We start from the raw sequence: 22,681 nt of genomic DNA on the forward strand, positions 1-22,681 counted from the left end.
GTGTCAAATTAATTGAACCTTTGCTTGAGGTTGAACAGACTACCAGATGTAACGACACCAATGTAAAGTTCCCCACTGTCAATCCAAAGCTTCATTTCTCAATATATAGTTAATACATTGTTTAAAATTCTGTTGTTCAACTATAAAAAAAACCCACCTTAACACAATAAAACGGCAAGCTTCAGGTTCTTAAAATTCCGTTCATCCACATACAACATGACCAGCCAGCAATGAGCAGTAATATATTCAGTGCAATTTAAAAATATTTAACTAATTATACGGCTTGATACATATTCACAGCATGGTTCAGATTATCTCAGAACCATAAAAAAAACCCTTAGCTTTGAGGTCCTGGGGAATTGTAGATTTACCTTTGCGTAACAATTTCACATTAAGTGCTACCTAATTGAAGTCTCTCACTTTGCCTAGCATGCAATAAGACTGGAAGCTTATAGAACTTATGGGACAAATACCAAACTATTTTGATTGTACTTGGTCCATTTTGATTTTGTTTATAACTAACTTTAACCTTTCAATCAAAAGAAGGGCCTTGCCCGCTCAAACACAAATACAAAATTATTGAGAGGGCAATTTCAATTGTCCTACATCCAGAAAATAGTTCATTAAGGCACCTGTAAATGCTATGATCTACATCTGTTATTTTCTTACATCTTCACCTACTTTGTAGCAGGAGATGAAATCCATGAGCAATTGCCACCATCTCAAATAATACATTTCTAACAAATTGCCATTGTCACACTGTTTTAAATATAGCAGTGTAGCATGGAATATTATGAAAACAATGACTAGAGATTAATTTTATTTACATTTAGTTTCAAGCAGCAGGTTTAAAAAAAAGTTATCATTGTATTACAAATAACTTTGAAACCTACAGGATTAAAAACAGAAAATGTGTTTACTGAATATACCGGACAACATATATGGTGAAGGAAACGTTGGGTTAACGTTTTAGGTTGTCAGAAATTGGACTTATTAACTGTATGTCAAAGGGGGAGGGGAGGAGAGGTTGGGTGTGAACCAGTGATGTCTGCAGAAGGGTCTCGCCCCGAAACGTCACCCATTCCTTCTCTCCAGGGATGCAGCCTGTCCCGCTGAGTTACTCCAGCATTTCGTGCCTATCTTTTTTTTAAACTGCAGAGTTTGACTATTGCTAGTGGAAATCTAGGAACATAAATCCAGTTTAAAATTAAGGTGCACTGACTCTTTATAGGATTAATGCCTCGAGATGCGAGGAATATCAAGTATTGATTTTATCTCAGAGGTATCAAATCTGATTCTGACGAGCACTTAATCTAGCGTGATATTTCATTGAATTAATGAAGGTGGGTCGCAGCCTTTCAGAGCAGATTTTGAAGTGAAGTTCTGTCTGCCAGTTTACATGCATCCAAGAGATCCCACAGCACTGCTGTCACAGCAGCACAGGCTCCTCGAATATATAAAGACAGCAATTATTTTCTAATGGGACATTGCTCTCTATATATTAGTTGCCAGGTATTCCTGTGGAATGACTGTACTGAGAAAGGCACTACATAATTTTGAGTTTGTTCTTTATTTCCCAAGTCCTTTGGAAATAAGCAGATATTAACTGCAGCAATTATGTGAGGAATTACAATTTAGTTTAGAATGGAAATGAAGAATTCAAGTTCCTCACTATTTGTACACGCGCAGCTGGACATTTTACAAAATGAACCACTGAGACTCAATCATCCAAGAGTAAAAGTTTAGTTTAGTTTGGAAATACAGTGTGGAAACAGGTCATATAACTACCGAGTCCGTGCCAACCAGCAATCACCCCGTACACCAGCACTATCCTACGTACTAGGGACAATTTGTATCGAAGCCAATTAATCTACAAGCCCGTACGTCTTTGGAGTGTGGGTGGTAACCGGAGCAACCAGGGAAAACCAACGTTGTCACAGGGAGAACGTACAAACTCCGTACAGACAGCATCCATAGTCAGGATTGAACTGGCACTGTAAGGCAACTCTACCTGCCCCACCGTGCCGCCCTAAAGAGGATGATTGAGTAAATATTTATTTTAAAGGGTATGGTTTGGAGATGCAAATAATTTATACTCCTCTAATGTTGTTTTCAATCACTGGCCATTTTTTTTTCAAGAGGAACCAGATTTTAAAAAAACATAAGAACCTCCAAGAATTGCTGAATAATGATTAAAAAAGTGAGTCATTGCTACCAATGCCACAGCTGGATGAGCAAAATTGGTATCACCTGACTCTTGCATTCACTTCTTTTCCCACAGTTTCCACTATAGCCCAGTCCCCCACATCTAGAAATGAATAGTTTGACAATAATAGAAGAGCCATTAGATTCAGCGTGCTGCCCAACTGAAGGATGTATTGCTAGCCGATGCTATCTCATTAGTAGCCAAGTAAAAAAATAAACTGACATTGTTTAATTCATAATTTGTGTTTTTTTTGGTTTCCATAACACCTTAAATCAAATTTATTTTAATTTGTGTGCTGATGACGCTTCATACACCCCCATTCCACATCCCCCAAAAGAAAGACAAGAGCATTTCTCATAGCAAAGGTATATGAATCTAAGTGGTCTTATGATAAGTCCCAAGGTCAAAATAAGCTTTCAATTTGCAGATTAGTCATTGGTAATGTCTTCATTTTCAGTTACTGTGGGTTCTATATGGCCGTCAGATTTCTTCTTTCCTTTTCCAGCAGTGCCCGTTTTCTTCCCTTTTTGCTCAGTATTGTTGGTAGCAAGTTCATCACATTTATTCTTAATGAAGTTTTGCTGGAAAAGAGACATTGTACTTTAATTATAAGCTTCATGGTGATAAAAAAAACATATTGCAGTGGTCAAGTTTGCTGGGTAAGTTAACTGTCTCTCAGAGCTGAGATGTCAATATAGTTTGGAAATGCTAAAGCTGTGTTGCCTTTGGTTTGGAAATGTTAAAGCTGTGTTGCTTATAGTTTGGAGATGCTAAAGCTGTGTTGCCTTATTAAAGTTGCCTTGTCTAATTAAAGTTGCCTTGCCTAATTAAAGTTGCCTTGCCTAATTCAAGTTGCCTTGCCTAATTCAAGTTGCCTTGCCTTCTATATAATTTAAAGTCTAATCTTGACCACTTCCTGTTTGCGCTTTATATTGATTTTAGAAAAAACGCTACCGCATACGGCTGTGATTTTTGGCCACCTTCTCAGTCCCCCTCCACTCATCAGGTGCCGAGTATTTTTCCCATCGATGAAAAATAAAAGAGTTATTAGTGTTTAAAAAATGTTGAGATTCTCTCTCCTTTCAATCATGCCATGAAGGCCATGCCCCTTCTGGTGGATGGGGGGGAGGGACTATAAAACCCAGAAGTGTGGGCGTGGCTCAGTCTCTGCAAGATGGAGGAGGGAGAGGTCACGACTCGCTGTCTTTAGTGGCCTTGCACCCTGCTTGAAATGGAATGAAACTGCAATTGAATTTGGTGGCCTTACACCCTGCTTGAAGTGGTAAGAAACTACACTTGAATTTAGAAACATAGAAAATAGGTGCAGGAGTAGGCCATTCGGCCCTTAAAGCCTGCACCGCCATTCAATATGATCATGGCTGATCATCCAACTCAGTATCCCATCCCTGCCTCTCCATACCCCCTGATCCCTTTAGCCACAAGGGCCACATCTAACACCCTCTTAAATATAGCCAATGAACTGGCCTCAACTACCTTCTGTGGCAGAGAATTCCACAGATTCACCACTCTGTGTAAAAAATGATTTTCTCATCTCGGTCCTTAAACTGTGACCCCTAGTTCTGGTGGCCTTGCACCCTGCTTGAAATGGAATTTCAAGGAATAGCCGTGAGTCAACTGCCAGCCCACCAGCCGTAAGTGAGCTGCCAGCACAACAGGCTTGAGTGACTGAGCCGCCAGCCCAAGAATCCATTCGGCCCACAATGTCCATACTAGTCCTATGGAAACCAGTCCCTTCAGCCCACAACACCCATACTAGCGCTCCAGAAAGCTCCCCCTCCTCCCCCCCACTGGCCACCAATATTGGAATTGCTGGAGAGGTGGAATAATGCGTTGGGGGACCAGATCTTCCGTGTGATGCTGGGACCCATCGGGTCCACTTAGTCTAGTCTATATAATTAAAAGTCTCATTTTGACCACTTCCTGTCTGTGCTGCATATTGATTTTAGAAAAAATGCTACCCTGTGTCGCTGTGATTTTTGGCCATCTTACTCACAGTCCTCCTCCGCTAAGCCAGCCCTGAGGATTTTTCCCATCGATGAAAAAAAATAAATTATGAGTGGTTGAGATCAGCTGATTGGTCCTCTCGCCTGTCAATAACCACGATGAGGAGGGGGGGGGGGGGGGGGGGGGGGCAGGCAGGACTATAAAACCCCGGATGCCTGGACATGAGTCAGTCACTCTACAAGATCGCGAGGGAGAGACCACGACTGTCATTCTAAGTTGTGAATCAACTGAGTCTGCAATGTACTTGCAATAAATGATTTGTTAGTCCTTAATGACAATGCCATGAATTGTTTGGCCTGCTGCCCTGCCTGTGCTTGAAGGTGCAATGCTTATTTGGAAACGAAATGAAATGACAATGCCATGAGTTGTTTGGCCTGTTGCCTTGCCAGTGTTTGAAACTAAATGCTTTATTAGGTCCAACTGTGTTTGGAAGGAATAAATGCTTTATTAGGTCCGACTGTTTCGAAGGAATAAATGCTTTATTAGGTCCGACTGTGTTTGGAAGGAATAAATGCTTTATTAGGTCCGACTGTGTTTAGTCCAAAAGTCCCGCTCATTTTGTGACTTCCGCTTAGTGGACAGGTCGCGCTGATTGCGTAATTTCCGGTGAGTGCAGAGGTCGTGCTGAAGTGCGTAATTTCCGGTAAGGGCAGAGGTCACGCTAATTGCGGAAGTGCCTCTGACTGCGGAAGCCCCACAGTGGAGAAGCCACGCTCATCCGTGTGAGTAGATTCAAGAAAGTTTACTGTCATATATATGGTGTGTGAGTGAGTGTGTATGTGTGTGTGTGAGTGTGTATGTGAGTGTGTGTGTGTGTGTGTGTGTGTGTGAGAATGTGTATGTGAGTGTGTGTGTGTGAGTTTGTGTGTGTGAGTTTGTGTGTGTGTGTGAGTTTGTGTGTGTATATTGGAATTGGTGGAGAGGTGGAATATTGCATTGGGGGATCAGCCCTCCAGTGTGAAGCTGGGACCCAACGGGTCCCACTTAGTCTAGTATCATTTTATTAGTGTACTGGGACATGTGACAAAGGGAGTTTCCCAAGGGTCTGTACTTAGGTTGTATACCATCATTGACTTGGAGGAAGGATTGCAGTATAATGTATTTGGTGGTATAGTAGAGACCATTCTATCAGCAAAGTACATTTTAAAAATACCTGATAAAAGAATAATGTAAAAGTTATACACAAAGTGCTGGAGTAACTCAGTGGGTCAGGCAGCAAAGTTATACATGAATATCACTTTAAAAATCTTATTACGAGCAGGACTGTGTTGTAAGTTGTGGAGGATGTGGAGTGTGTTACATCCGTCACTGTGCATTCATTACTGAGACAACAATGTGTCCAGTGGACTGGCCTTGTTAACTGAATGGAAAATAGCCTCATTCCCATGGACCTCCATGGTGAACAACTTGAATAACAAAGTTAAGTTGATTGGCAATATAAAGGCCATAATCTTTCTTCTTTGCAGAAAAAATATTTAGATAGCAAAAATCAATTACTTTGAACAAACAGCAGCAGGAGAAGAAAGAGGAATGACGATGGTAAGCATAATTTATATAGATAATTAAACAATATATTTAACACTGATGCTTCAATCCTGCTCAGAGGGTCTGAAAGAGCTCCAGTAATATTTAACTAGTCAGATTTTAAATGTCCTTAGGTCCGTCACAGTTTAGCTTGGATTTTTTCCTTAAGAAATTCAATAAAATCCAGGCAAGACCAGCTTGCAATCTTAAGGAGTTTTGATATTCTAAATACCCTATCTTCATTGGAAGGGAATTCTATTAAAAACTGTTTTGAGCACATTTAATGGTAAAGTTTTAACATAATTATAACATTTATTGCAAATATGAAGAAAGGTGCAACTTCACCAGCGCTTTGCTCCTCCTTGCTAGCAGTTTCACATCATCAGCATTAATGGTGGTCCGCTTGCCATGTCTGTTGGAAGATATTAAAGTTAACTGCCTCCATCAGTTTTACATTAAATCTTAAAATTAAAATGAGTGTGTCATTCAGGGAGAAGATGTTCAAAGCATTTGCAATCTGCATGAGCAACTTTATGACTTGTTTCACATTATGCTTCAAGTAGATAATCTAGGTTCCTGTACAGTACTGAGGGTTGCAATGTTCACAGTTTTCTTTCAGAGGAAATGCTACAAGGCTCTGTCTTGTTCCAGTGCTTCAAATTGATATGGAATCATAGATAGATACAAGAAGCACTCGTATTGTTCTACGCATTCCCTCAATTAATCAATAACACTAGAAAATGTTTTTTTTGTTTCATTTTATGAAAAATGTGTCTACATACTCAAAAGTAATTCTGATGTAAAATACATATGATTAATATTATAATACAAGATAGTAATTACCCACACCTGCTGTGGTAGCAGCAATAAAGATCCAAATGGTAACAGAAGCACCAATTAAATCCCATGATACATTAAAATGTTAAGTTACCAAGCTACCAAACTGTTGCTTACTATTTTTAGCTTAGTTTAGTTTAGAGATATGATGCGGAAACAGTTCCTTCGGCCCACTGAGTCCACGCCGACCAGCGATCCCCGCACACTAACACTATCCTACACACTAGGAACAATTTACAATTCAACAAAGCTAATTATCTTCAACCCTGGGGTGTGGGAGGAAACCAGAGCACCCGGAAAAACCCCACAGGGTCACGGGGAGAACGTAAAAATTCCATAAAGACAGCACCTGTCCTCAGGTTCAAACCAGGGTCTCTGGCACTGTAAGACAGAAACTCTACCATTGCGCCTCTTGCTGCCCACTAAATAAAATGAAATAATTTCTCCTGTGATCAATTATTTGGATACTTTGCAATAAATCTATGATGATTTGATTAAACATACAGAAAAGGGAGGAATAGTTGTTTTCATTCTTTTTAGCCTGTTGCATTTTTGTTTGTACTTGATGACAATTGGAACCAAAGTATTTGTACATCGTGGATGGAAATTACCCTGCTACCTCCTTTCCACCAGTAGAAGATAACTAGGTTTGGGTTTACATTTAAACTTAAATATTAAATTAAGTTTTAAGCCTATGATTAAACCTTTTGAGTCAATGGAATTATGAAAATACTGCTTATTCCCAGGATACTGCAAGATTTTGTTTTAACAAGATGTTCTCTTCTTGGGCAGGTCCTCTAGATCGAGGATGACTTGTTTCCACTGCAGTATTGTCGGTTCTGAGGTGATGGATACGACAATAAGGAATCTACAGATTTGGCCACATGTGCTGCAGGGTATGTTAGATGGGGCAAATGTTGGGTGGGTTGGTAGGTGATGCAATCCTCCTCCTGTTTATGCTGGGCTTCGATGTGCACCCAATACTATTCCAAGTGATCCTTGTCCACTTTGAGTAGTCAGGGATCGAGAATTCCCAGCAGTCTATGGAGATGCTGCACTTTTGTCAAAGAGAATTCAAGGTCATCTTTGGACATTTTCATCAGTCCATCTAAGGCAGAGCTTAATTTCTGGACTCTGGTATTGGGCATATGAACAACATAGCTTGCCCAATGGAGGCAGCAGAGGGGGCGGCACTGTGGCACAATGGTAGAGTTGCTACCTCACATCGCTAGAAACCCGCGTTCGATCCTGGCTATGGGTTCTGTCTGTAAGGAGTTTGTACGTTCTCCCTGTGACCACCGGGTGGCGCCAGCAATGGCTGCCTCGCCAACAGTCTGTCTCGTCCCTCCTTCCTTGTTATTTTTTTAGTATGTGTTAAATGTATGTTTTAGTGTTCTTTAGCTTGTTTTATGTGGGGGGTTGGTTAGGGGGAAAATTCCATCTCTGGCGATGCTGGGCATGTTAATCTAAAAACTGGGCATGTTAATCTGGGCATGTTAATCTATAAGTAATCAGCTCACTTATTCTGCAGTGATTTTGACTGGTTACAATAAAGCTGGCAGCATGGTTGTGCAGGTTGCATACCCTGAGCTGTTTCCATTGTCACTTTGGAAATTTTGTGGGAAGAAAAATGAAAAATAATTGCCATCTGACAAAGGAGATACTGAGGGCTTTGTTGGTATTATTATGGGCAGTGCCTCTCAGCTTCAGGGACTTTGGTTCAATCCTGACCCTGGGCGTTGTTTGTGCAATGTTAGCACATTCTTTCTGTGGGTTTCCTGCAGGTTCTCCAGTTTCCTCCCACATCACAAAGATGTACTTAGTAGATGAATCCGCTACCATAAATTACCCCTTGGTGCAAGTTAACGGCCAGAACAAAGGAATAAAAGGGAGCTGGTAAAGATAATAGTTTGCTGGGTGCAGGGAAACGACAAGAGGGTGAATGGGATTGCTCCCTCAGAGCTGGCATTGATTAAATGGGCAAATGGTCACTTTCTGTGTTGTTATATGTCGTACAGGCTTAATATTCTAAGGGAAAACAAAGATTGGAAAGGGAACAAAAACAAGGTATAGGGATAGCTGAGTAAGAAAACATCTTGTTTATTTTCCATACATTTACTGAGATATTGAGTACATCTGGAGTTGGTTAAGTACAAATAAATGCAGAATGCTGTAACACATATTTGATGTTAAAAAACAAACTCTTAACTTTCATTACATCAATATTACTTACTTTGCAAATAGTTCAAGGTCCTTTGCAAAATTCTCTGAAAATCAATAAGAGGCAAAGTAGAAATAAGCAACACTGGATCTTATGCAGATCATGTAATACAAATTTAGATGTTTCTGTGTTGAGCATTCCATGCAATTATATGTAAAGTTAATTTTACCTTCTTTCCCAGCAATTAAAACCAAATTCAAGCACTATTCAATTCACATTAGTAAATGTAGAACTTAAAAAAATAAAAATAATCGGCACTGTCTGTCCTCTCCTGTCATGCATGAGACTTGTGTCACACAGTACGTGCATACGTGTACTAAAACTATCAGGTTGCCACCAAAGTGAGTTCTTTACATTCTTGTAACTTCTTACAATTGTTCTATGCTCTTACAATTGTTCTATGCTCTTACAATATTGTTCTTACAATGCTTTCTGCCCAATGGTTAGACCACTTCCTTTCTTCTTACCAAATTGCTGATATTTTAAATGATTCCTTTATGCCAATTAAATGTAGTATTCTTTATAAATTAGTGCTGAACATTTTTTCACACAAATTATCCAACAGTTTTAATTTACAAGCAACATGACAAAATTACTAAGTTAAATAGGATTAATAAATATCCACTGATTGAAAATATAAATAATGGATCCTCTATTTACGAGCGTATCAAAATTCAAACCAGATTTCAACAAAGTAATCCATGATTATAAACTATTAATTAAATTAATTAAATCAAACGAAAACTTTGATTTTCCTTTGTGGCTTTCGCTTTATGGCCATTAAGGAGCTAGATTACACTAAGACATAAACTGGTTGAATTGAATAACAATATCCACTCATTTTCTCACACTGACCAGGAAAGAAAAGCACAATTAGACAATCCAGGGCACTGTACACCAGAAGGTAGGAGCAGGATCTAACCATCCTCTTCATCATCTACATCCTCCCCCTTGGTCAGATACTCCGCCATTTCATCCTGGACTTCCACTGTTACACTGATGACACCCAGATCTACCTCGGCACCAAATCCCCCCACAACCCCCCCCCCTCTCCCATATCAACTCGTTTGTCAGCTATAAAAACCTGGATGCAACATAATTTCCTCAAACTCAACAGCGATAAGACAGAATTCCTCCTCATAGGCTCCAAAGCCACTCAGCAAAATCAATAACCCCACTCTCACCATCGACGGCACCACTGTCTCCCCATCTCCCCAGGCCCGCAACCTTGGCGTGATCTTTGATTCCACCCTCTCCCTTGAGCCTCACATCCGCCATGTCATTAAAACCTCCTTCTTTCATCTCCGCAACATCGCCAAACTCAGACTCTCTCTCACACCTCCCGCTGCTGAAAGACTCATCCATGCCTTCATCTCCTCCCGACTGGACTACTGCAACTCACTTCTCCTTGGCATCAGCTCCACCTACATCAACCGACTCCAACTGGTCCAGAACGCAGCCGCCCGACTCATTACACACACCAAATCCTGGCATCACATCACTCCAGTCCTCAAACAACTTCACTGGCTTCCCATCTCCCACCGGATCAACTACAAAATCCTGATCCTCACCTACAAAGCCCTCCACCATCTGGCCCCCCCATATCTCACTGACCTCCTCTCCCCCTACCAACCCTCACGGTCCCTCAGATCCACATCAGCCGGTCTCCTCTCCATCCACAAGTCCAACCTCCGCAGTTTTGAGGACAGAGCCTTCTCCAGGGCAGCTCCCAGGCTCTGGAACTCCCTCCCCCAACTGATCCGCAATTCTGTGTCCCTCACCATCTTCCAGTCCCGCCTCAAGACCCATCTCTTCACCTCTGCCTATCCTTAGCCCCACGTCCCCCTCCCTTTTCATCTGTGCATTAATTGCCTCATATTGTGTTTTGTATTGAATTCTGTCTTTACTTTGTGTACTAGTCATGTCTCTATTATTTATTTCATTCCCCTTACATGTTTTTCCTCTACCTGTTAAATTTTTGTAAGGTGTCCTTGAGACTCTTGAAAGGCGCCCATAAATAAAATTTATTATTATTATTATTATCAAGCCTTGCAAGCATGCCCCAGCATTCGATGTTCGATCTATGCTGGCCTCTTTTCTTCGAACTTTCAATTATTAATCTATCACATCTTATTAATCTATCTGGCCTATCCACTACCCTCAAAGAGAAAGAATTTCTATCCATCTCAGTGATCTGCCCATTATTTTGTAGCTATGTCCCCTTTTTCATGATCTTCCCATTAGTGAAAACATCTTAACATAAGGTCAAATATACTGTGCCCTCCATTATGTTTGGGACAAAGACCCATCATGTATTAATTTGCCTCTGTACTTCACAATTTGAGATTTGTATAGAAAAAAATTACATGTGGTTAAAGTGCACATTGTCATATTTTATTAAAGGCCACTTTTATGCATTTTAGTTTCACCATGTAGCTGTGTTTATACTTAGGTGACGTTTCGGGTCAGGACTCATCTTTATTCTCATTTTCATTTCTGATTTTGAAAACCTTCAAAATAGTTGATCTGCCAAATTAATTCCAAGACTAGCAAAAAAGGTGATTATGATCTCATTATGGTGCATTAAGATTTTATCACTTCCTGAAATGCCATGGGTGGTCAGCTTGCACGCTTCACTTTCTGTAAATTAATTATTTTTTGGTGTTACTGAATTGATGCAACGGCTTCCAAAGTAAAATCTTTATAGTTGTGATTAATCTTTGAAACTGAAATGATTACAACAATATCAATGAGAAATTACAAGTTTACGTTACATGAGTAAATTTAACCTCGCAAAGCAGTAGTTAATAGAAATAAAATAATTGCTATATTCTTCAGAAAAACAGCTTGAAATAGGCACTGAAACTTGGAGCAAGATATGAAGATATCTAGATAGTGAATAGATCAGTTTAAGAGAGAACAATGCCAACTAATGTTAATTAATAGCCAAGAAAGATATAAATGAAGATAACTTTGATCCAGATGCTCTTATAAAGGTATATAAATCATCAGAATAAAATCTGATATAAATAAAGCAAGCGATTTGAGGAAGGTTGACACAAAATGCTGGAGTAATTCAGTGGGACAGGCAGCAAGTGATTTAAGTAAATGGCTAGAAAGACTTTATTCAAACATTTTTTTATAGAAGGGGAAAAGCATTTAAAAAAAGGAAATCAGCAGGATGGGTTGGGAGCAATTACTTTACAAGGAAATCTAGAATTAATCCACCAACATATCTAAACTTTTTCAACTCTGGTATCAACATAACTGCACCACCAACTGTATTTTCAGTTGCCAAGTACGTAAACTCTGCAGTTCCTCTTGATAAGATCTTCACTTAAGGCAATGTTCATCTGTTAACATTATGAAATGTTTTATTTTGTGTTTTATGTCTCCTGATCTTAACCCCCCACTCCTCAGATTTCAAACAACTCTCCTAACCACACTTCAGAATATTCCCCGATCAGTACAAGGCTTTTCCCATATTCATGGATATGACAACCATTCCCAATGTTCCAGAACCCCAAGACTTTTTTCAATACTGCCCCAGATCCTCAAGATTCACTGGGATGTGCCTCAGAATTTGCACATTTACCCAAAATGTCAAAAGACTGGTTTGAAGTCCCATGCCTCTGGCAGTCAAGGCACAACATGTGGTCTGTGGCCAATTCGACTTCAGGGATGGGACCGTCAGCCTACAGTCAACACCCTAGATTCAGATTAGTTTACCGTCATACACACTGGAATTAGCAATGTTACAAAATTTTGAGATTTTAAAAATCAAGTCTGTAATTTATCCCATCAGATAAAGCATAAAAATAAGTTTAATTTGACACCTAATTCACTTTCATATCTCAAGTATTTAAAAAGTTATGGCCATTTTCATACTGGGAAATGAGCATCTTGTTCCCTATTGATTTTCTATGGACATAACAAAAAAGCTGTGATCGTGAACAGTCAAAAGCCCATAACTTTCTTAAAAATTAAGAGAACTGAATGAAATTTTCAGTTATCATAGATTGAAGCATTCTGAAACAAATATAAAATAATCTTACTTGGATGACCTGAAATTAAAGCATATAATTAGTTAGTTACCTAATTGTAGCTAATTTCAGACTTCAATTACTAGATCTAAACATCTATCCATTTCTTAATAAATGATTAACATTTTTAACTAGCCTAAATGTCCAAATAATATTCACAAATAATTCACAATAAAACATGATTTTTAAATCTCATTTACATTAATTTATAGGCCAAATGGAAGGAATTTAGTGTTTAATTGTTGTAAATAAATGCCCATTTAAATCAGCTTTCCAATGGGTCCCTGTGGAACGCGCTGGTTTAGAACGTTCACATTGCGGTAGATTTGTGCCCCAAATGCCGAGAAAAATACTGCGCGATATAATGGGCCCAAATTGAGCTACTCGCAATATTAAACTTAGTATAAAGGGATCTTTAGAAGCCCTTTTTAATGTAAAAATATACAACCTAACTTCTGCTATTTGCTTTATGAGACCCTGCGGTTGCTGACGGTCGCGGGTTTAGAGATTGATTTTTAAACTACTATAACTATTATTCAAGGCCTTTAAACCTAATAATAGCTTTTGCGACGGGGTCTTCCAGCGATTTTTCGTTAATAATTAACTAGGCTGAACATTTTCGATTGGAACAGCTTAGAGAAAATCGCGTTTTAAACCCGCCCCCTCTAAACGGCGCCAAAATCGCGCACACCCTCAGCAGCAGATCTTCAACGACGCTTCAGGTTGGCTTTGCAACATACCTACTGGAATGCAATGAAATTCCTTCTTCATGTGAAGGCTCACAGAGTAAACAGTATAGATAGAAATGATCATTACAATACTATGACAATTGCAAAATAGCAGAATGGTCAAGGTTGCAGTGTAATATGAAGTAGTATAAAAATATTAAAGTACAATGACAGAATAACTGAAATGAGGTTGAAATAAGAGTAAAGCCCCTGTTCCACTTACGTGTCCTTGGCACGCTAATTACGTGACCTCGTGGTCGCGTTGAGGCGCGACGGTCCCGCGAAGGTCGCGCGCGATTTCATGCGCCCGCACAGCCGTCTGGAGCTCGTGACGTCTTTTGAAGATGGACACAAAATGCAGGAGTAACTCAGCGGGACAGGCAGCATCTCTGGAGAGAAGGAATGGGTGAAGTTTCGGGTCAAGACCCTTCTTCAGTCTGGGAGTACAGGTGGGGGCGGATCCGGACCGCAACGGCCGTGAGCCCCAGGCCGAGTTCGGTGATCGTTTGCCTGCTTCTGCTGCTGTTGGAGGTGAGACGTTGCGTCGCGCCAGGGTCTTGGGCCTGTCCCACTTTGGCCGTCAGTTACGCGACAGGCCGTTGGCGCGCGAAGATTTCGTTCGCTACAAAAATTCCATATCCCCGCGCGATGTCGCGCACAACTACATACCCCTCCGCGCTTCTCAGAGGGACCGGCCCCGTGCGGCCATAGGATGCCCGTGCGCCTCATTGCGATGACGAGGTCGCGTAATTTGCGTGCCAAGGACACGTAAGTGGGACAGGCCCTTTAGAGTACATGCCAGCATCTTTACAAATGGGGTGTGAAATAGGTGATTGCATCAGGAACCTGATAACAGTAGGAAAGATGATATAAGGAACTACAGAGGCTAGTTTACAAAAATAAACACAAATAAACTCAGCATGACAGACAGCATGTCAGGAGAACATGGATACTTGATGTTTCGAGCCGGGAACCTTCTTCACACTGATTTTGGGAAGGGGGGGAGCTGTAAGAAAAGTGGGAAGGACAAAGCCTGGCAAATGATTTGTGAATACAAGTGAGGGGCATTGATAGGCATAGTTGGACAAAGGCCAGAGATTAAAGATAGAAGAGTTGCGAATTGTGCAGCCTGAGGAAGGAATATAGGTGGAAGGAGAGGGGGCTGGAGTGAAATGGATGTGGGTCTAGGTGTGGCACAGGGAAGAGAGGGGGGTGGAATGAAGGAAGGAAAGTAGAAGAAAGAAAAGGATTGTTTGGAGGTTAATTACCTAAATTTGAAGAATTAAAAGTTTATACCGTTAGGTTGCAAGCTACCCAGGTGCTGTTCCTCCAGTTTACATGTAGCCTCAATCTGGCAATGGAGGAGGCCCAGGATAGAAAGGTCAGTATAGGAATAGGACAAGCCGTTAAAATGGTTAGCAATCGGGAGATCCAGCAAGCCATGGCGGAGCAAGCGCAAGAGTAGACCAAGTGTACACTTGGTCTCGCTGATGTAAGAAAGCTGATTTTAAGTCTAGACATCCGAGCTTTCAAGCTTCTGTATCCTCTTCCAGAAGTGAAAAAAAAGTAGGTTTACCAAAAAACATTTCTTTTTCATGCACCTATGCTTATCTTGTCTGACCACACTGATATTTTCTAAGCGTACTGTTAGCATTTTCTCTACTATTTATATTTGCCTCGTTGCAATTTGCAGTTCCCCGTTTTCTCCTAACAGTGGGTTACATTTGCCACCCTCAAATCTGCAGGAACTATTGACAAATCTATAGAATCCTGGGAGATAACAACCAGTGTTTTCAATAGTTCAATGGCTACTTTTTTCAATGCTCAGGGATGCAGATTATCAGGCCCGAGGGATTTATCAGCTCTCAATCCCAATGATTTGTCCAACAGTATATTATTAAAATAAAGCTAATTTCCTTTAATTCCTCCTTTTCATTAGACCCAGTTCGCCACCATTTCTGGGGAATAATTTGCATCCTATTCCATGAGGACAGAAACAAAACATTTGTTTAATTGCTCTGCCAATTTTTGTTCCCCTTAAATTCTGAAAGCAATGTCGCTGTCATTGGGAAAATGCTGTAATCTAACAACAATCTAAGGCTGGGAAGTAACAGCAGGACATTTAGAAAATCAGAAGAAAATCAGAGTCAATGTGGTTTTACAAAAGGGTGCCAGGGCTAAGGTTGGACAGTCATGATCTTATTTACAAGTGCAGCAGGCCCTATTCCTGTTTTGCTTATGTTATAATGTAGTTGTGGTTTTAAACCTATGTTCTAGCTACAATACCAGATAGTCAAAATAATCCCAAGACACAACTTCAACAATCGGTATTACCCTAGTGTTTTGGTCAATATTTGTCCATTAATTAACATCAAAAGAGTGGATATCTGGTTGTGATTACACTGCTGATTTTGATATATGGCGAGCATACCAGATCCGGAAGTGGCGGCGCTGGTGAACGGCTGCGGATCGCCTGCAGTCCGTTTGTTTTTACTTTTTTGTGTTGTTTTTTTCGTTTTGTCTAGCTAAGTTTTTGTTTTTTTAGGCTGTGTTTATGTGTGGGGGGGGGGGGGGTTGAAACACGGCTTGCTGTCTCTCCCTTCGGGGGAATGCGACTTTTTTGTCGTATCCCCCTTCTCTGCCTCCGTCTGCGCTGAGGCCTAATGGCGGAGCTGGCGACCTCGAGGCTCCCGAGGCAGCCTGTCAGGACGGGCTCGCTCCCGTGAGGGCGGCCTGGCAAGGGGCTGAGACGCTCCCGTGTGGGCGGCCCAGCCCGAGGGTATCGGCGCTCCCGTGAGGGCGGCCCAGCCCGAGGGTAACGGCGCTCCCGTCGGGGCGGCCCAGCTCGAGGGTGGAACGGCGCTCCCGTCGGGGCGGCCCAGCTCGAGGGTAACGGCGCTCCCGTCGGGGCGGCCCAGCTCGAGGGTAACGGCGCTCCCGTGAGGGCGGCCTGGCGCGGGGCTGAGATGCTCACGTGAGGGCGACCCAGCTCGGGGCTGGAACGGTGCTCCGGTGGCTGAGGCGGCGTTCTGGCGGCGGCGGCGGCCTGAGTCCGGGGTTCGGCCGCGGGCCAGTGGACGACGTCGTCAACAGCTGTGTCCGCTGGACTGGAGGGCGGCAGCTTCGACCACCCCGGGCCGCGGTGCTTGAACCGGCCCGTTCGCGGAGCTCGGTGAGCAGCGGGACTGATTTACCATCGCCCGGTGGGGTATCGCCTCAGCGCAGAGGGAGAAGAGGAGGGAAGAGACTGCAGCCCTAAGATTTTTGCCTCCATCACAGTGAGGAGGTGCTTGGTGGACTCACTGTGGTGCATGTTAATTTGTGTTTACTGTCTGTTCTGTTGTCTATTATTGTATTATTGTATGTATGACTGCAAGCACGAAATTTCGTTCAGTCTGAATGACAATAAAGGAAATTCAATTCAATTCAATTCAATTCAATTCCTATTATCTACTCGTGATGCCACTTTCAGGAAGCTATGGATTTGGACTCCAAGATCCCTCTATGTCAAAGCTAGTAAGGGTGTTGTCATTAACTGTGTACTTTCCCTTACATTCGACCCTAAATGCAACACCTCAAACTTAGTTTAGTTTAGTTTAGAAATACGGCATGGAAACAGGCCTGCCTCCCACCGAGTCCGCGATGACCAGTGATCACCCATACAGTAGTTCTAGACTACACACGAGGGACAATTTACAGAAGCCACTTAACCCACACTTGCTCAGATTAAACTGCAACTGCCATTTCTCCATACATATCTGTAACTGATCTAAATCTCACGGTATTCTTTGACAGCCTTCCTCACTGTACACAATTCTGCTAATTTTGGTGTTGTCTACAAACTTACAGACCAAATAATCTACATATGCGTCAAAGTCATTAATATATATCACAAACAACAGTTCCCAACACTGATACCTGCTAAACACCACTGGTCACAGATTTTCAGCCAGAACAATATTCTTCCACCACTGCCCTCTGTCTTCTTTCGGTAAGCCAGTTCTGAATCCAAAATAACACCGTAGATCCCATGCATTTTAATCTACTGGATCAGCCTACCATGGGGGATTTTTATTAAATGCCTTCCTAGTATGCCTTCCAGGTATTAGTTTAGTAAAGCTTCTCTGAACTGAGTAAAGAAAACCAGTGCAATACATAGTAATCTAGATGCAATCTTACAAATGTCCTAGAAAATTGAGACAAAACCACCCTTTGATTATCATAGGTACACAAAAATGCTGGAGAGACTCAGCGGGTGCAGCAGCATCTATGAAATGAAGGAAATAGGTGACGTTTCGGGCCGAAACCCTTCTTCAGATTTTGATTATTATATCCCTGGCCATCCATGTTCCCCAGGCATACTACCAGACCCATGTTACTCCAGCACTCAGTGTCTTATTTTGTCGTAATGTTCTATTTGCTTCACTAATTAGTTACAGTAGATGCATGCCAACTTTTTGCAAATTAGGGGTGGTACGGTGGCACAGCGGTAGAGTTGCTGCCTTACAGCAACAAGGCTGATGTTTTCCCACATTATTCTCCATTCCCTTTTCCCACTCACTTAAGTTTACCATGTGTTTTTGTAGCCTCCTTACAGCCTCTTCACAATTCACTTTCCTACCTATGTGTATGTCATTATCAAACAACCATTCTCTTAGTGCCTTGTTTTGATATGTGTCTGCTTACGATATAGGTAAAACTAGCCCGTATTAAACGGAGAAAGATGGCTCTACACACACTCGTGTTGGTATCAAAAGCAAGAATGATTTATTTCCAGGTCAAAAGTCACTGATCTCATTTACATAATTATATGCGCGCATATGAGCATGCGCGAGTATGAGTACAGCTCCTATGCTCAAATTACAAGGACATTGATACATGCCTTCATCTCAATTATTTCTATGAATTGCGAAAAGTTGAAGCTCCAGCAATGATCTCTGTGACATCACTCGTTACATTTTAAAACTCGTCAACCAGAAAAATAAATATTTTTGCCAACTCTCCATTTCTACTAAATTAGTAAACTGTTTAGTAATTGGACATAATGTTTCCAAATGCCATTTTTGGTAAAACTAACACCCGTTGTTTCCTAGTTTATCTCCCCTCCTTTTAGACAAAAGACAATATGTGCAGGAGTAGGCCATTAAGCCATTCAATGTGATCATGGCTGATCATCCACAATCAGTACCGTGTAATTTGTGTAGTTTGAGCATACGAGCTGTGCTCATACAAGCTCGTATAATTATGTAAATGAGGTCCGTGACTTTTGACCTGGAAATAAATCATTCTTGCTTTTGATACCAACAGCAATTCTGAGAGATTGCTATGCACAAACTGATTACTGTATTTCGCTCATTATGGCAACGATAATATTTGAAAAATACAATTTGTTGAATAATTTGAGGTATTCATGTTATGAAAAGTGCTACTGAAATCCAAGCTTTTTTTTGTTCTTATTATACATACATAGCATACTAGGTTCTGTGTAGTGTTCTGATATCTCATCCCATGGCAGCACGGTGGCGCAGCAATAGGGTTGCTGCCTTGCAGCTCCAGAAACCCGGGCTCGCTCCCGACAACGGGTGCTGTCTTTACGGAATTTGTATGTTCTCCCCTTGACTGTGGGTTTTCTCCAAGATCTTTGGTTTCCTCCCACATTCCAAAGACGTACAGGTGAATTGGCTTGGTATAAATGTAAACTGTCTCTAGTGTGTGTAGGTTTGTGTTAATGTGTGGGGATCGCTGGTTGGTGTGGTCTCGGTGGGCTGAAGGGCCTGTTTCCGCACTGTATCTCTAAACTATACTAAACAATCATGGCAGTCTTCAGGCCCTATTAGTGCAACTAAACCAAAGAGCTAAATGCAGTTTTTAACTTAAATTCTCTGTATGGGTGCTGTGCTAGCAATGTTGCCACTAAAGGGGCTGTCCCACTGCGGCGACCTAATCTGCGAGTTTAGAAGAGTTTGCCCTCGACTCAAACTTGCAGCATGGTCAACACGTGGTCCTAGGAGGTCCTATGAGGTCACTGGAACTCTCCTTCATGCTCGAGGGAAGTTTCCGCATACTCGCTGCCTCAGTTAGGTCGCAGAAATTTTTTCAGCATGGTGAAAAATTCTCCGCGAGTAAAAATTGGTCGGCAAGGTTCTTTTTAACTCGTAGTGCAGTGGAGTGGGGTCGCTATTTAGTTACAGGCAGTCAAGGGCAGCCGTAGGTAATCTCCTTCGCTGACCAAGCATTGGCTCATTGGAGTTTCAGGACCAAGGAAAACCGACCGGTAGGCTAAATGCCCGCTAAACTTTATTAAACATTGTCTGACTTCTTAAAAGTGTCTCCATTCCTTCTCTCACCCCCCCCCCCCCCCCGCGCTCTCTAAAGGGCTTACCGTAATTGTGTCAGCCGTCTTTTACCTTCGTCTTCATCACGGGTGTGAATTTCAGACAGCGCTCCCCCGCTTTCCCTGGCCCCCGCCTTTGCGATGTGTGTGTGTGTGTGTGTGTGTGTGTGTGTGTGTGTGTGTGTGTGTGTGTGCGGTCGGTCGATCCAGTTCGCGGTTTCATCGCTGACGGTCGATCCAGCTCCAGGTTTTCCAAGCGATTGCCCTCTCGTTTGAAGGTCGAAGACACTCATCTGAACTCGCGGATTAGGTCACCGCTGAGGGATAACCCCTTAACTAGCTCTGGTTTGATCCATTTCTGTGGCTTTAATTTAGAATCAACTATTGAAACTGAAGTTTTATAATCACTCTACAAATACTTGCAAATTGTATTGTAAAACTGAAATCAAACCACCACAGTGGAATCTGAACTCACATTCCCCAGTAAAACCTAAACTGACTGGGAAGTACATGGGGAAATGGCACATGGGGAAATGGTGTATTTTATGAGCTGGCATAGATTTGGTGGGCAAAATATTTATTTGTCTTGGTAAGATTCAAAGTATGTCTCTGGATTAATTGCCCATACTTCTTATCCCTTTGGTAATCTGCCATAAGTATGAAAAAAAACATTTAGCACAAAAGTGCTGATTGAATGTTACTGCAGAGTTCTTCATGAGATAATTAGGTGGTAACGTGATTTTTATCTGTTTTGTCATAACATCATTTCCCCGCAAAGACCTTTGATAAAATCTCTTCTATTTCTATTTCTATTTAGCATAGTTGGATGCACATAACATTGCTAAACCAGAAAAGAACATGTTAATTTGTTTTATAAACCAGCTTTATCAAATGTTAAAATCAGACATAAGTACACGCAGCACAGATTTGAAATGAATCCCTACACACCATATCATCTTACTTCTTAAATTAATTAAACAGCAATTTAAAAGCATGAAAACATTTGATTTTGAAAATGTAGCTGATAACATCAAAAATCATTTCCGTACAGCTACAACTAATAGATTATTAAACTCACAATAAAAAACACAAATGTTCTTTGTGATATTTGGAACATTTTGGAGATATCATTTATTTGAAGACTGACATCTCTTTGCACCAACCCTTTCAGTAAAAATGGCATTACACTCAATTGATTGCATCACCGCCATTATTGATTTTTCTTAACTAGAAGACTTCGAAAAGGAAATGTGTTGTCTGAGTCAGACTGGTAGTCCTGAGGCACAAGCTAATGATCTGGGAAATTATTTCAAGTTCTTCCACAGTTGTTGGCTAATTTACTTTATTATTACTTCATGGGATACGAACACCTACGGATTTACGTTCATCCTTTGCTCCCTTAACTCATTCGAACCATTTCAAACAGTTAGCAGTCAGCCATTGTGCTCGGTCTAAGACTACATGTAATCCAGATTCCTGAAGTGAGAGAGAACGCAGAAACATGCTCAAGTCTGCACCAACTATAAACCACCCATAATAGATACATAGAAAATGGGTGCATTCAGCCCTTCGAGCCAGCACCGCCATTCAATATGATCATGGCTGATCATCCAGAATCAGTACCCCAATCCTGCTTTCTCCCCATATCCCTTGATTGCGTTAGCCCAAAGAGCTACATCCAACTCTCTCTTGAATACATCCAGTGAATTGGCCTCCTCTGCCTTCTGTGGCAGAGAATTCCACAGATTCACAACTCTCTGGGTGAAAAGGTTTTTTCTCGTCTCAGTCTTAAATGGCCTACCCCTTACTCTTAAACTGTGACCCCTGGTTCTGGACTCCCCCAACATCGGGAAAATTTTTCCTGCATCTAGCCTGTCCAATAGACAATAGGTGCAGGAGTAGGCCATTCGGCCCTTCAAGCCAGCACCGCCATTCAATGTAATCATGACTGATCATCCACAATCAGTACCCCGTTCCTGCCTTTTCCCCATATCCCTTAACACCGCTACCTCTAAGAGCTCTATCTAACTCTCTCTTGAAAGCATCCAGAGAACCAGCCTCCACCGCCCTCTGAGGCAGAGAATTCCACACACTCACAACTCTCTGTGTGAAAAAGTTTTTCCTCATCTCCATTCTAAATGACTTACCACTTATTCTTAAACTGTGGCCCCTGGTTCTGGACTCCCCCAACATTGGGAACATGTTATCTGCCTCTAGCGTGTCCAAACCCTTAATCTTATATATTACTAAATCTCTGATCTTGACCGCTTTTGGCCCACTGTGCTGCGATTTCCGACAGAATGCCACCACCTACGGCCGTCATTTTTGGCCACCTCGCTCAGAGCCCCCCTCCGCCTTACGGGTGTGGAGGATTTTTCCCATCGATGACAAATCAGAGAGATATTAATGTTTTTTAAAAATTCGCCATTCTCTCTGCTGCCCCTGCTGGAGGGAGGGGGAGGGACTATAAAACCAGGAAGTGGTGTGCCTCACTCCCTCTCTGCAAGACGGATGAAGCCAAGGGTCATGTCTTTCTGAGCTCTGAATAACACTGAACAAATGTCTACACAACTGTGAGTACCCTTAATGTGGTTTGAAAATGAAAATATGGTTTGTTTGAAGTAAAAAGGCACTGCCTGCAAATGGTTGTTTGGGTGCTTTGGCTTGAAGTTGAAAGGCACTACATACTGCAAATGATGGCTTGGGTGCTTTGACTTGAAGTTGAAAGGCACTACTTACTGCAAATGGTGGCTTGGGTGTTTT

At 41.7% G+C, this 22,681-nt stretch overlaps 1 protein-coding gene across 3 annotated transcripts in view; it reads right to left on the reverse strand.

Moving 5' to 3' along the window:
* Nucleotides 1-807: 807 nt before the first annotated feature.
* cenps (centromere protein S) overlaps nt 808-22,681 on the reverse strand; it is a 29,587-nt gene continuing 7,713 nt past the window's right edge. For all 3 annotated transcript variants that reach the window (XM_033048554.1, XM_033048552.1, XM_033048555.1), the window contains 3 exons: nt 8,826-8,859; nt 6,101-6,167; nt 808-2,787 (listed from right to left, as the gene is read on the reverse strand). In XM_033048554.1, the coding sequence (XP_032904445.1) occupies nt 2,635-2,787; nt 6,101-6,167; nt 8,826-8,859 (254 nt within the window). In that variant the 3' untranslated portion in view covers nt 808-2,634. The remainder of the gene's footprint in view (nt 2,788-6,100; nt 6,168-8,825; nt 8,860-22,681) is intronic.

The sequence above is a fragment of the Amblyraja radiata genome, chromosome 31 (genome assembly GCF_010909765.2).
Source record: "Amblyraja radiata isolate CabotCenter1 chromosome 31, sAmbRad1.1.pri, whole genome shotgun sequence".
Lineage (NCBI taxonomy): Eukaryota > Metazoa > Chordata > Chondrichthyes > Rajiformes > Rajidae > Amblyraja > Amblyraja radiata.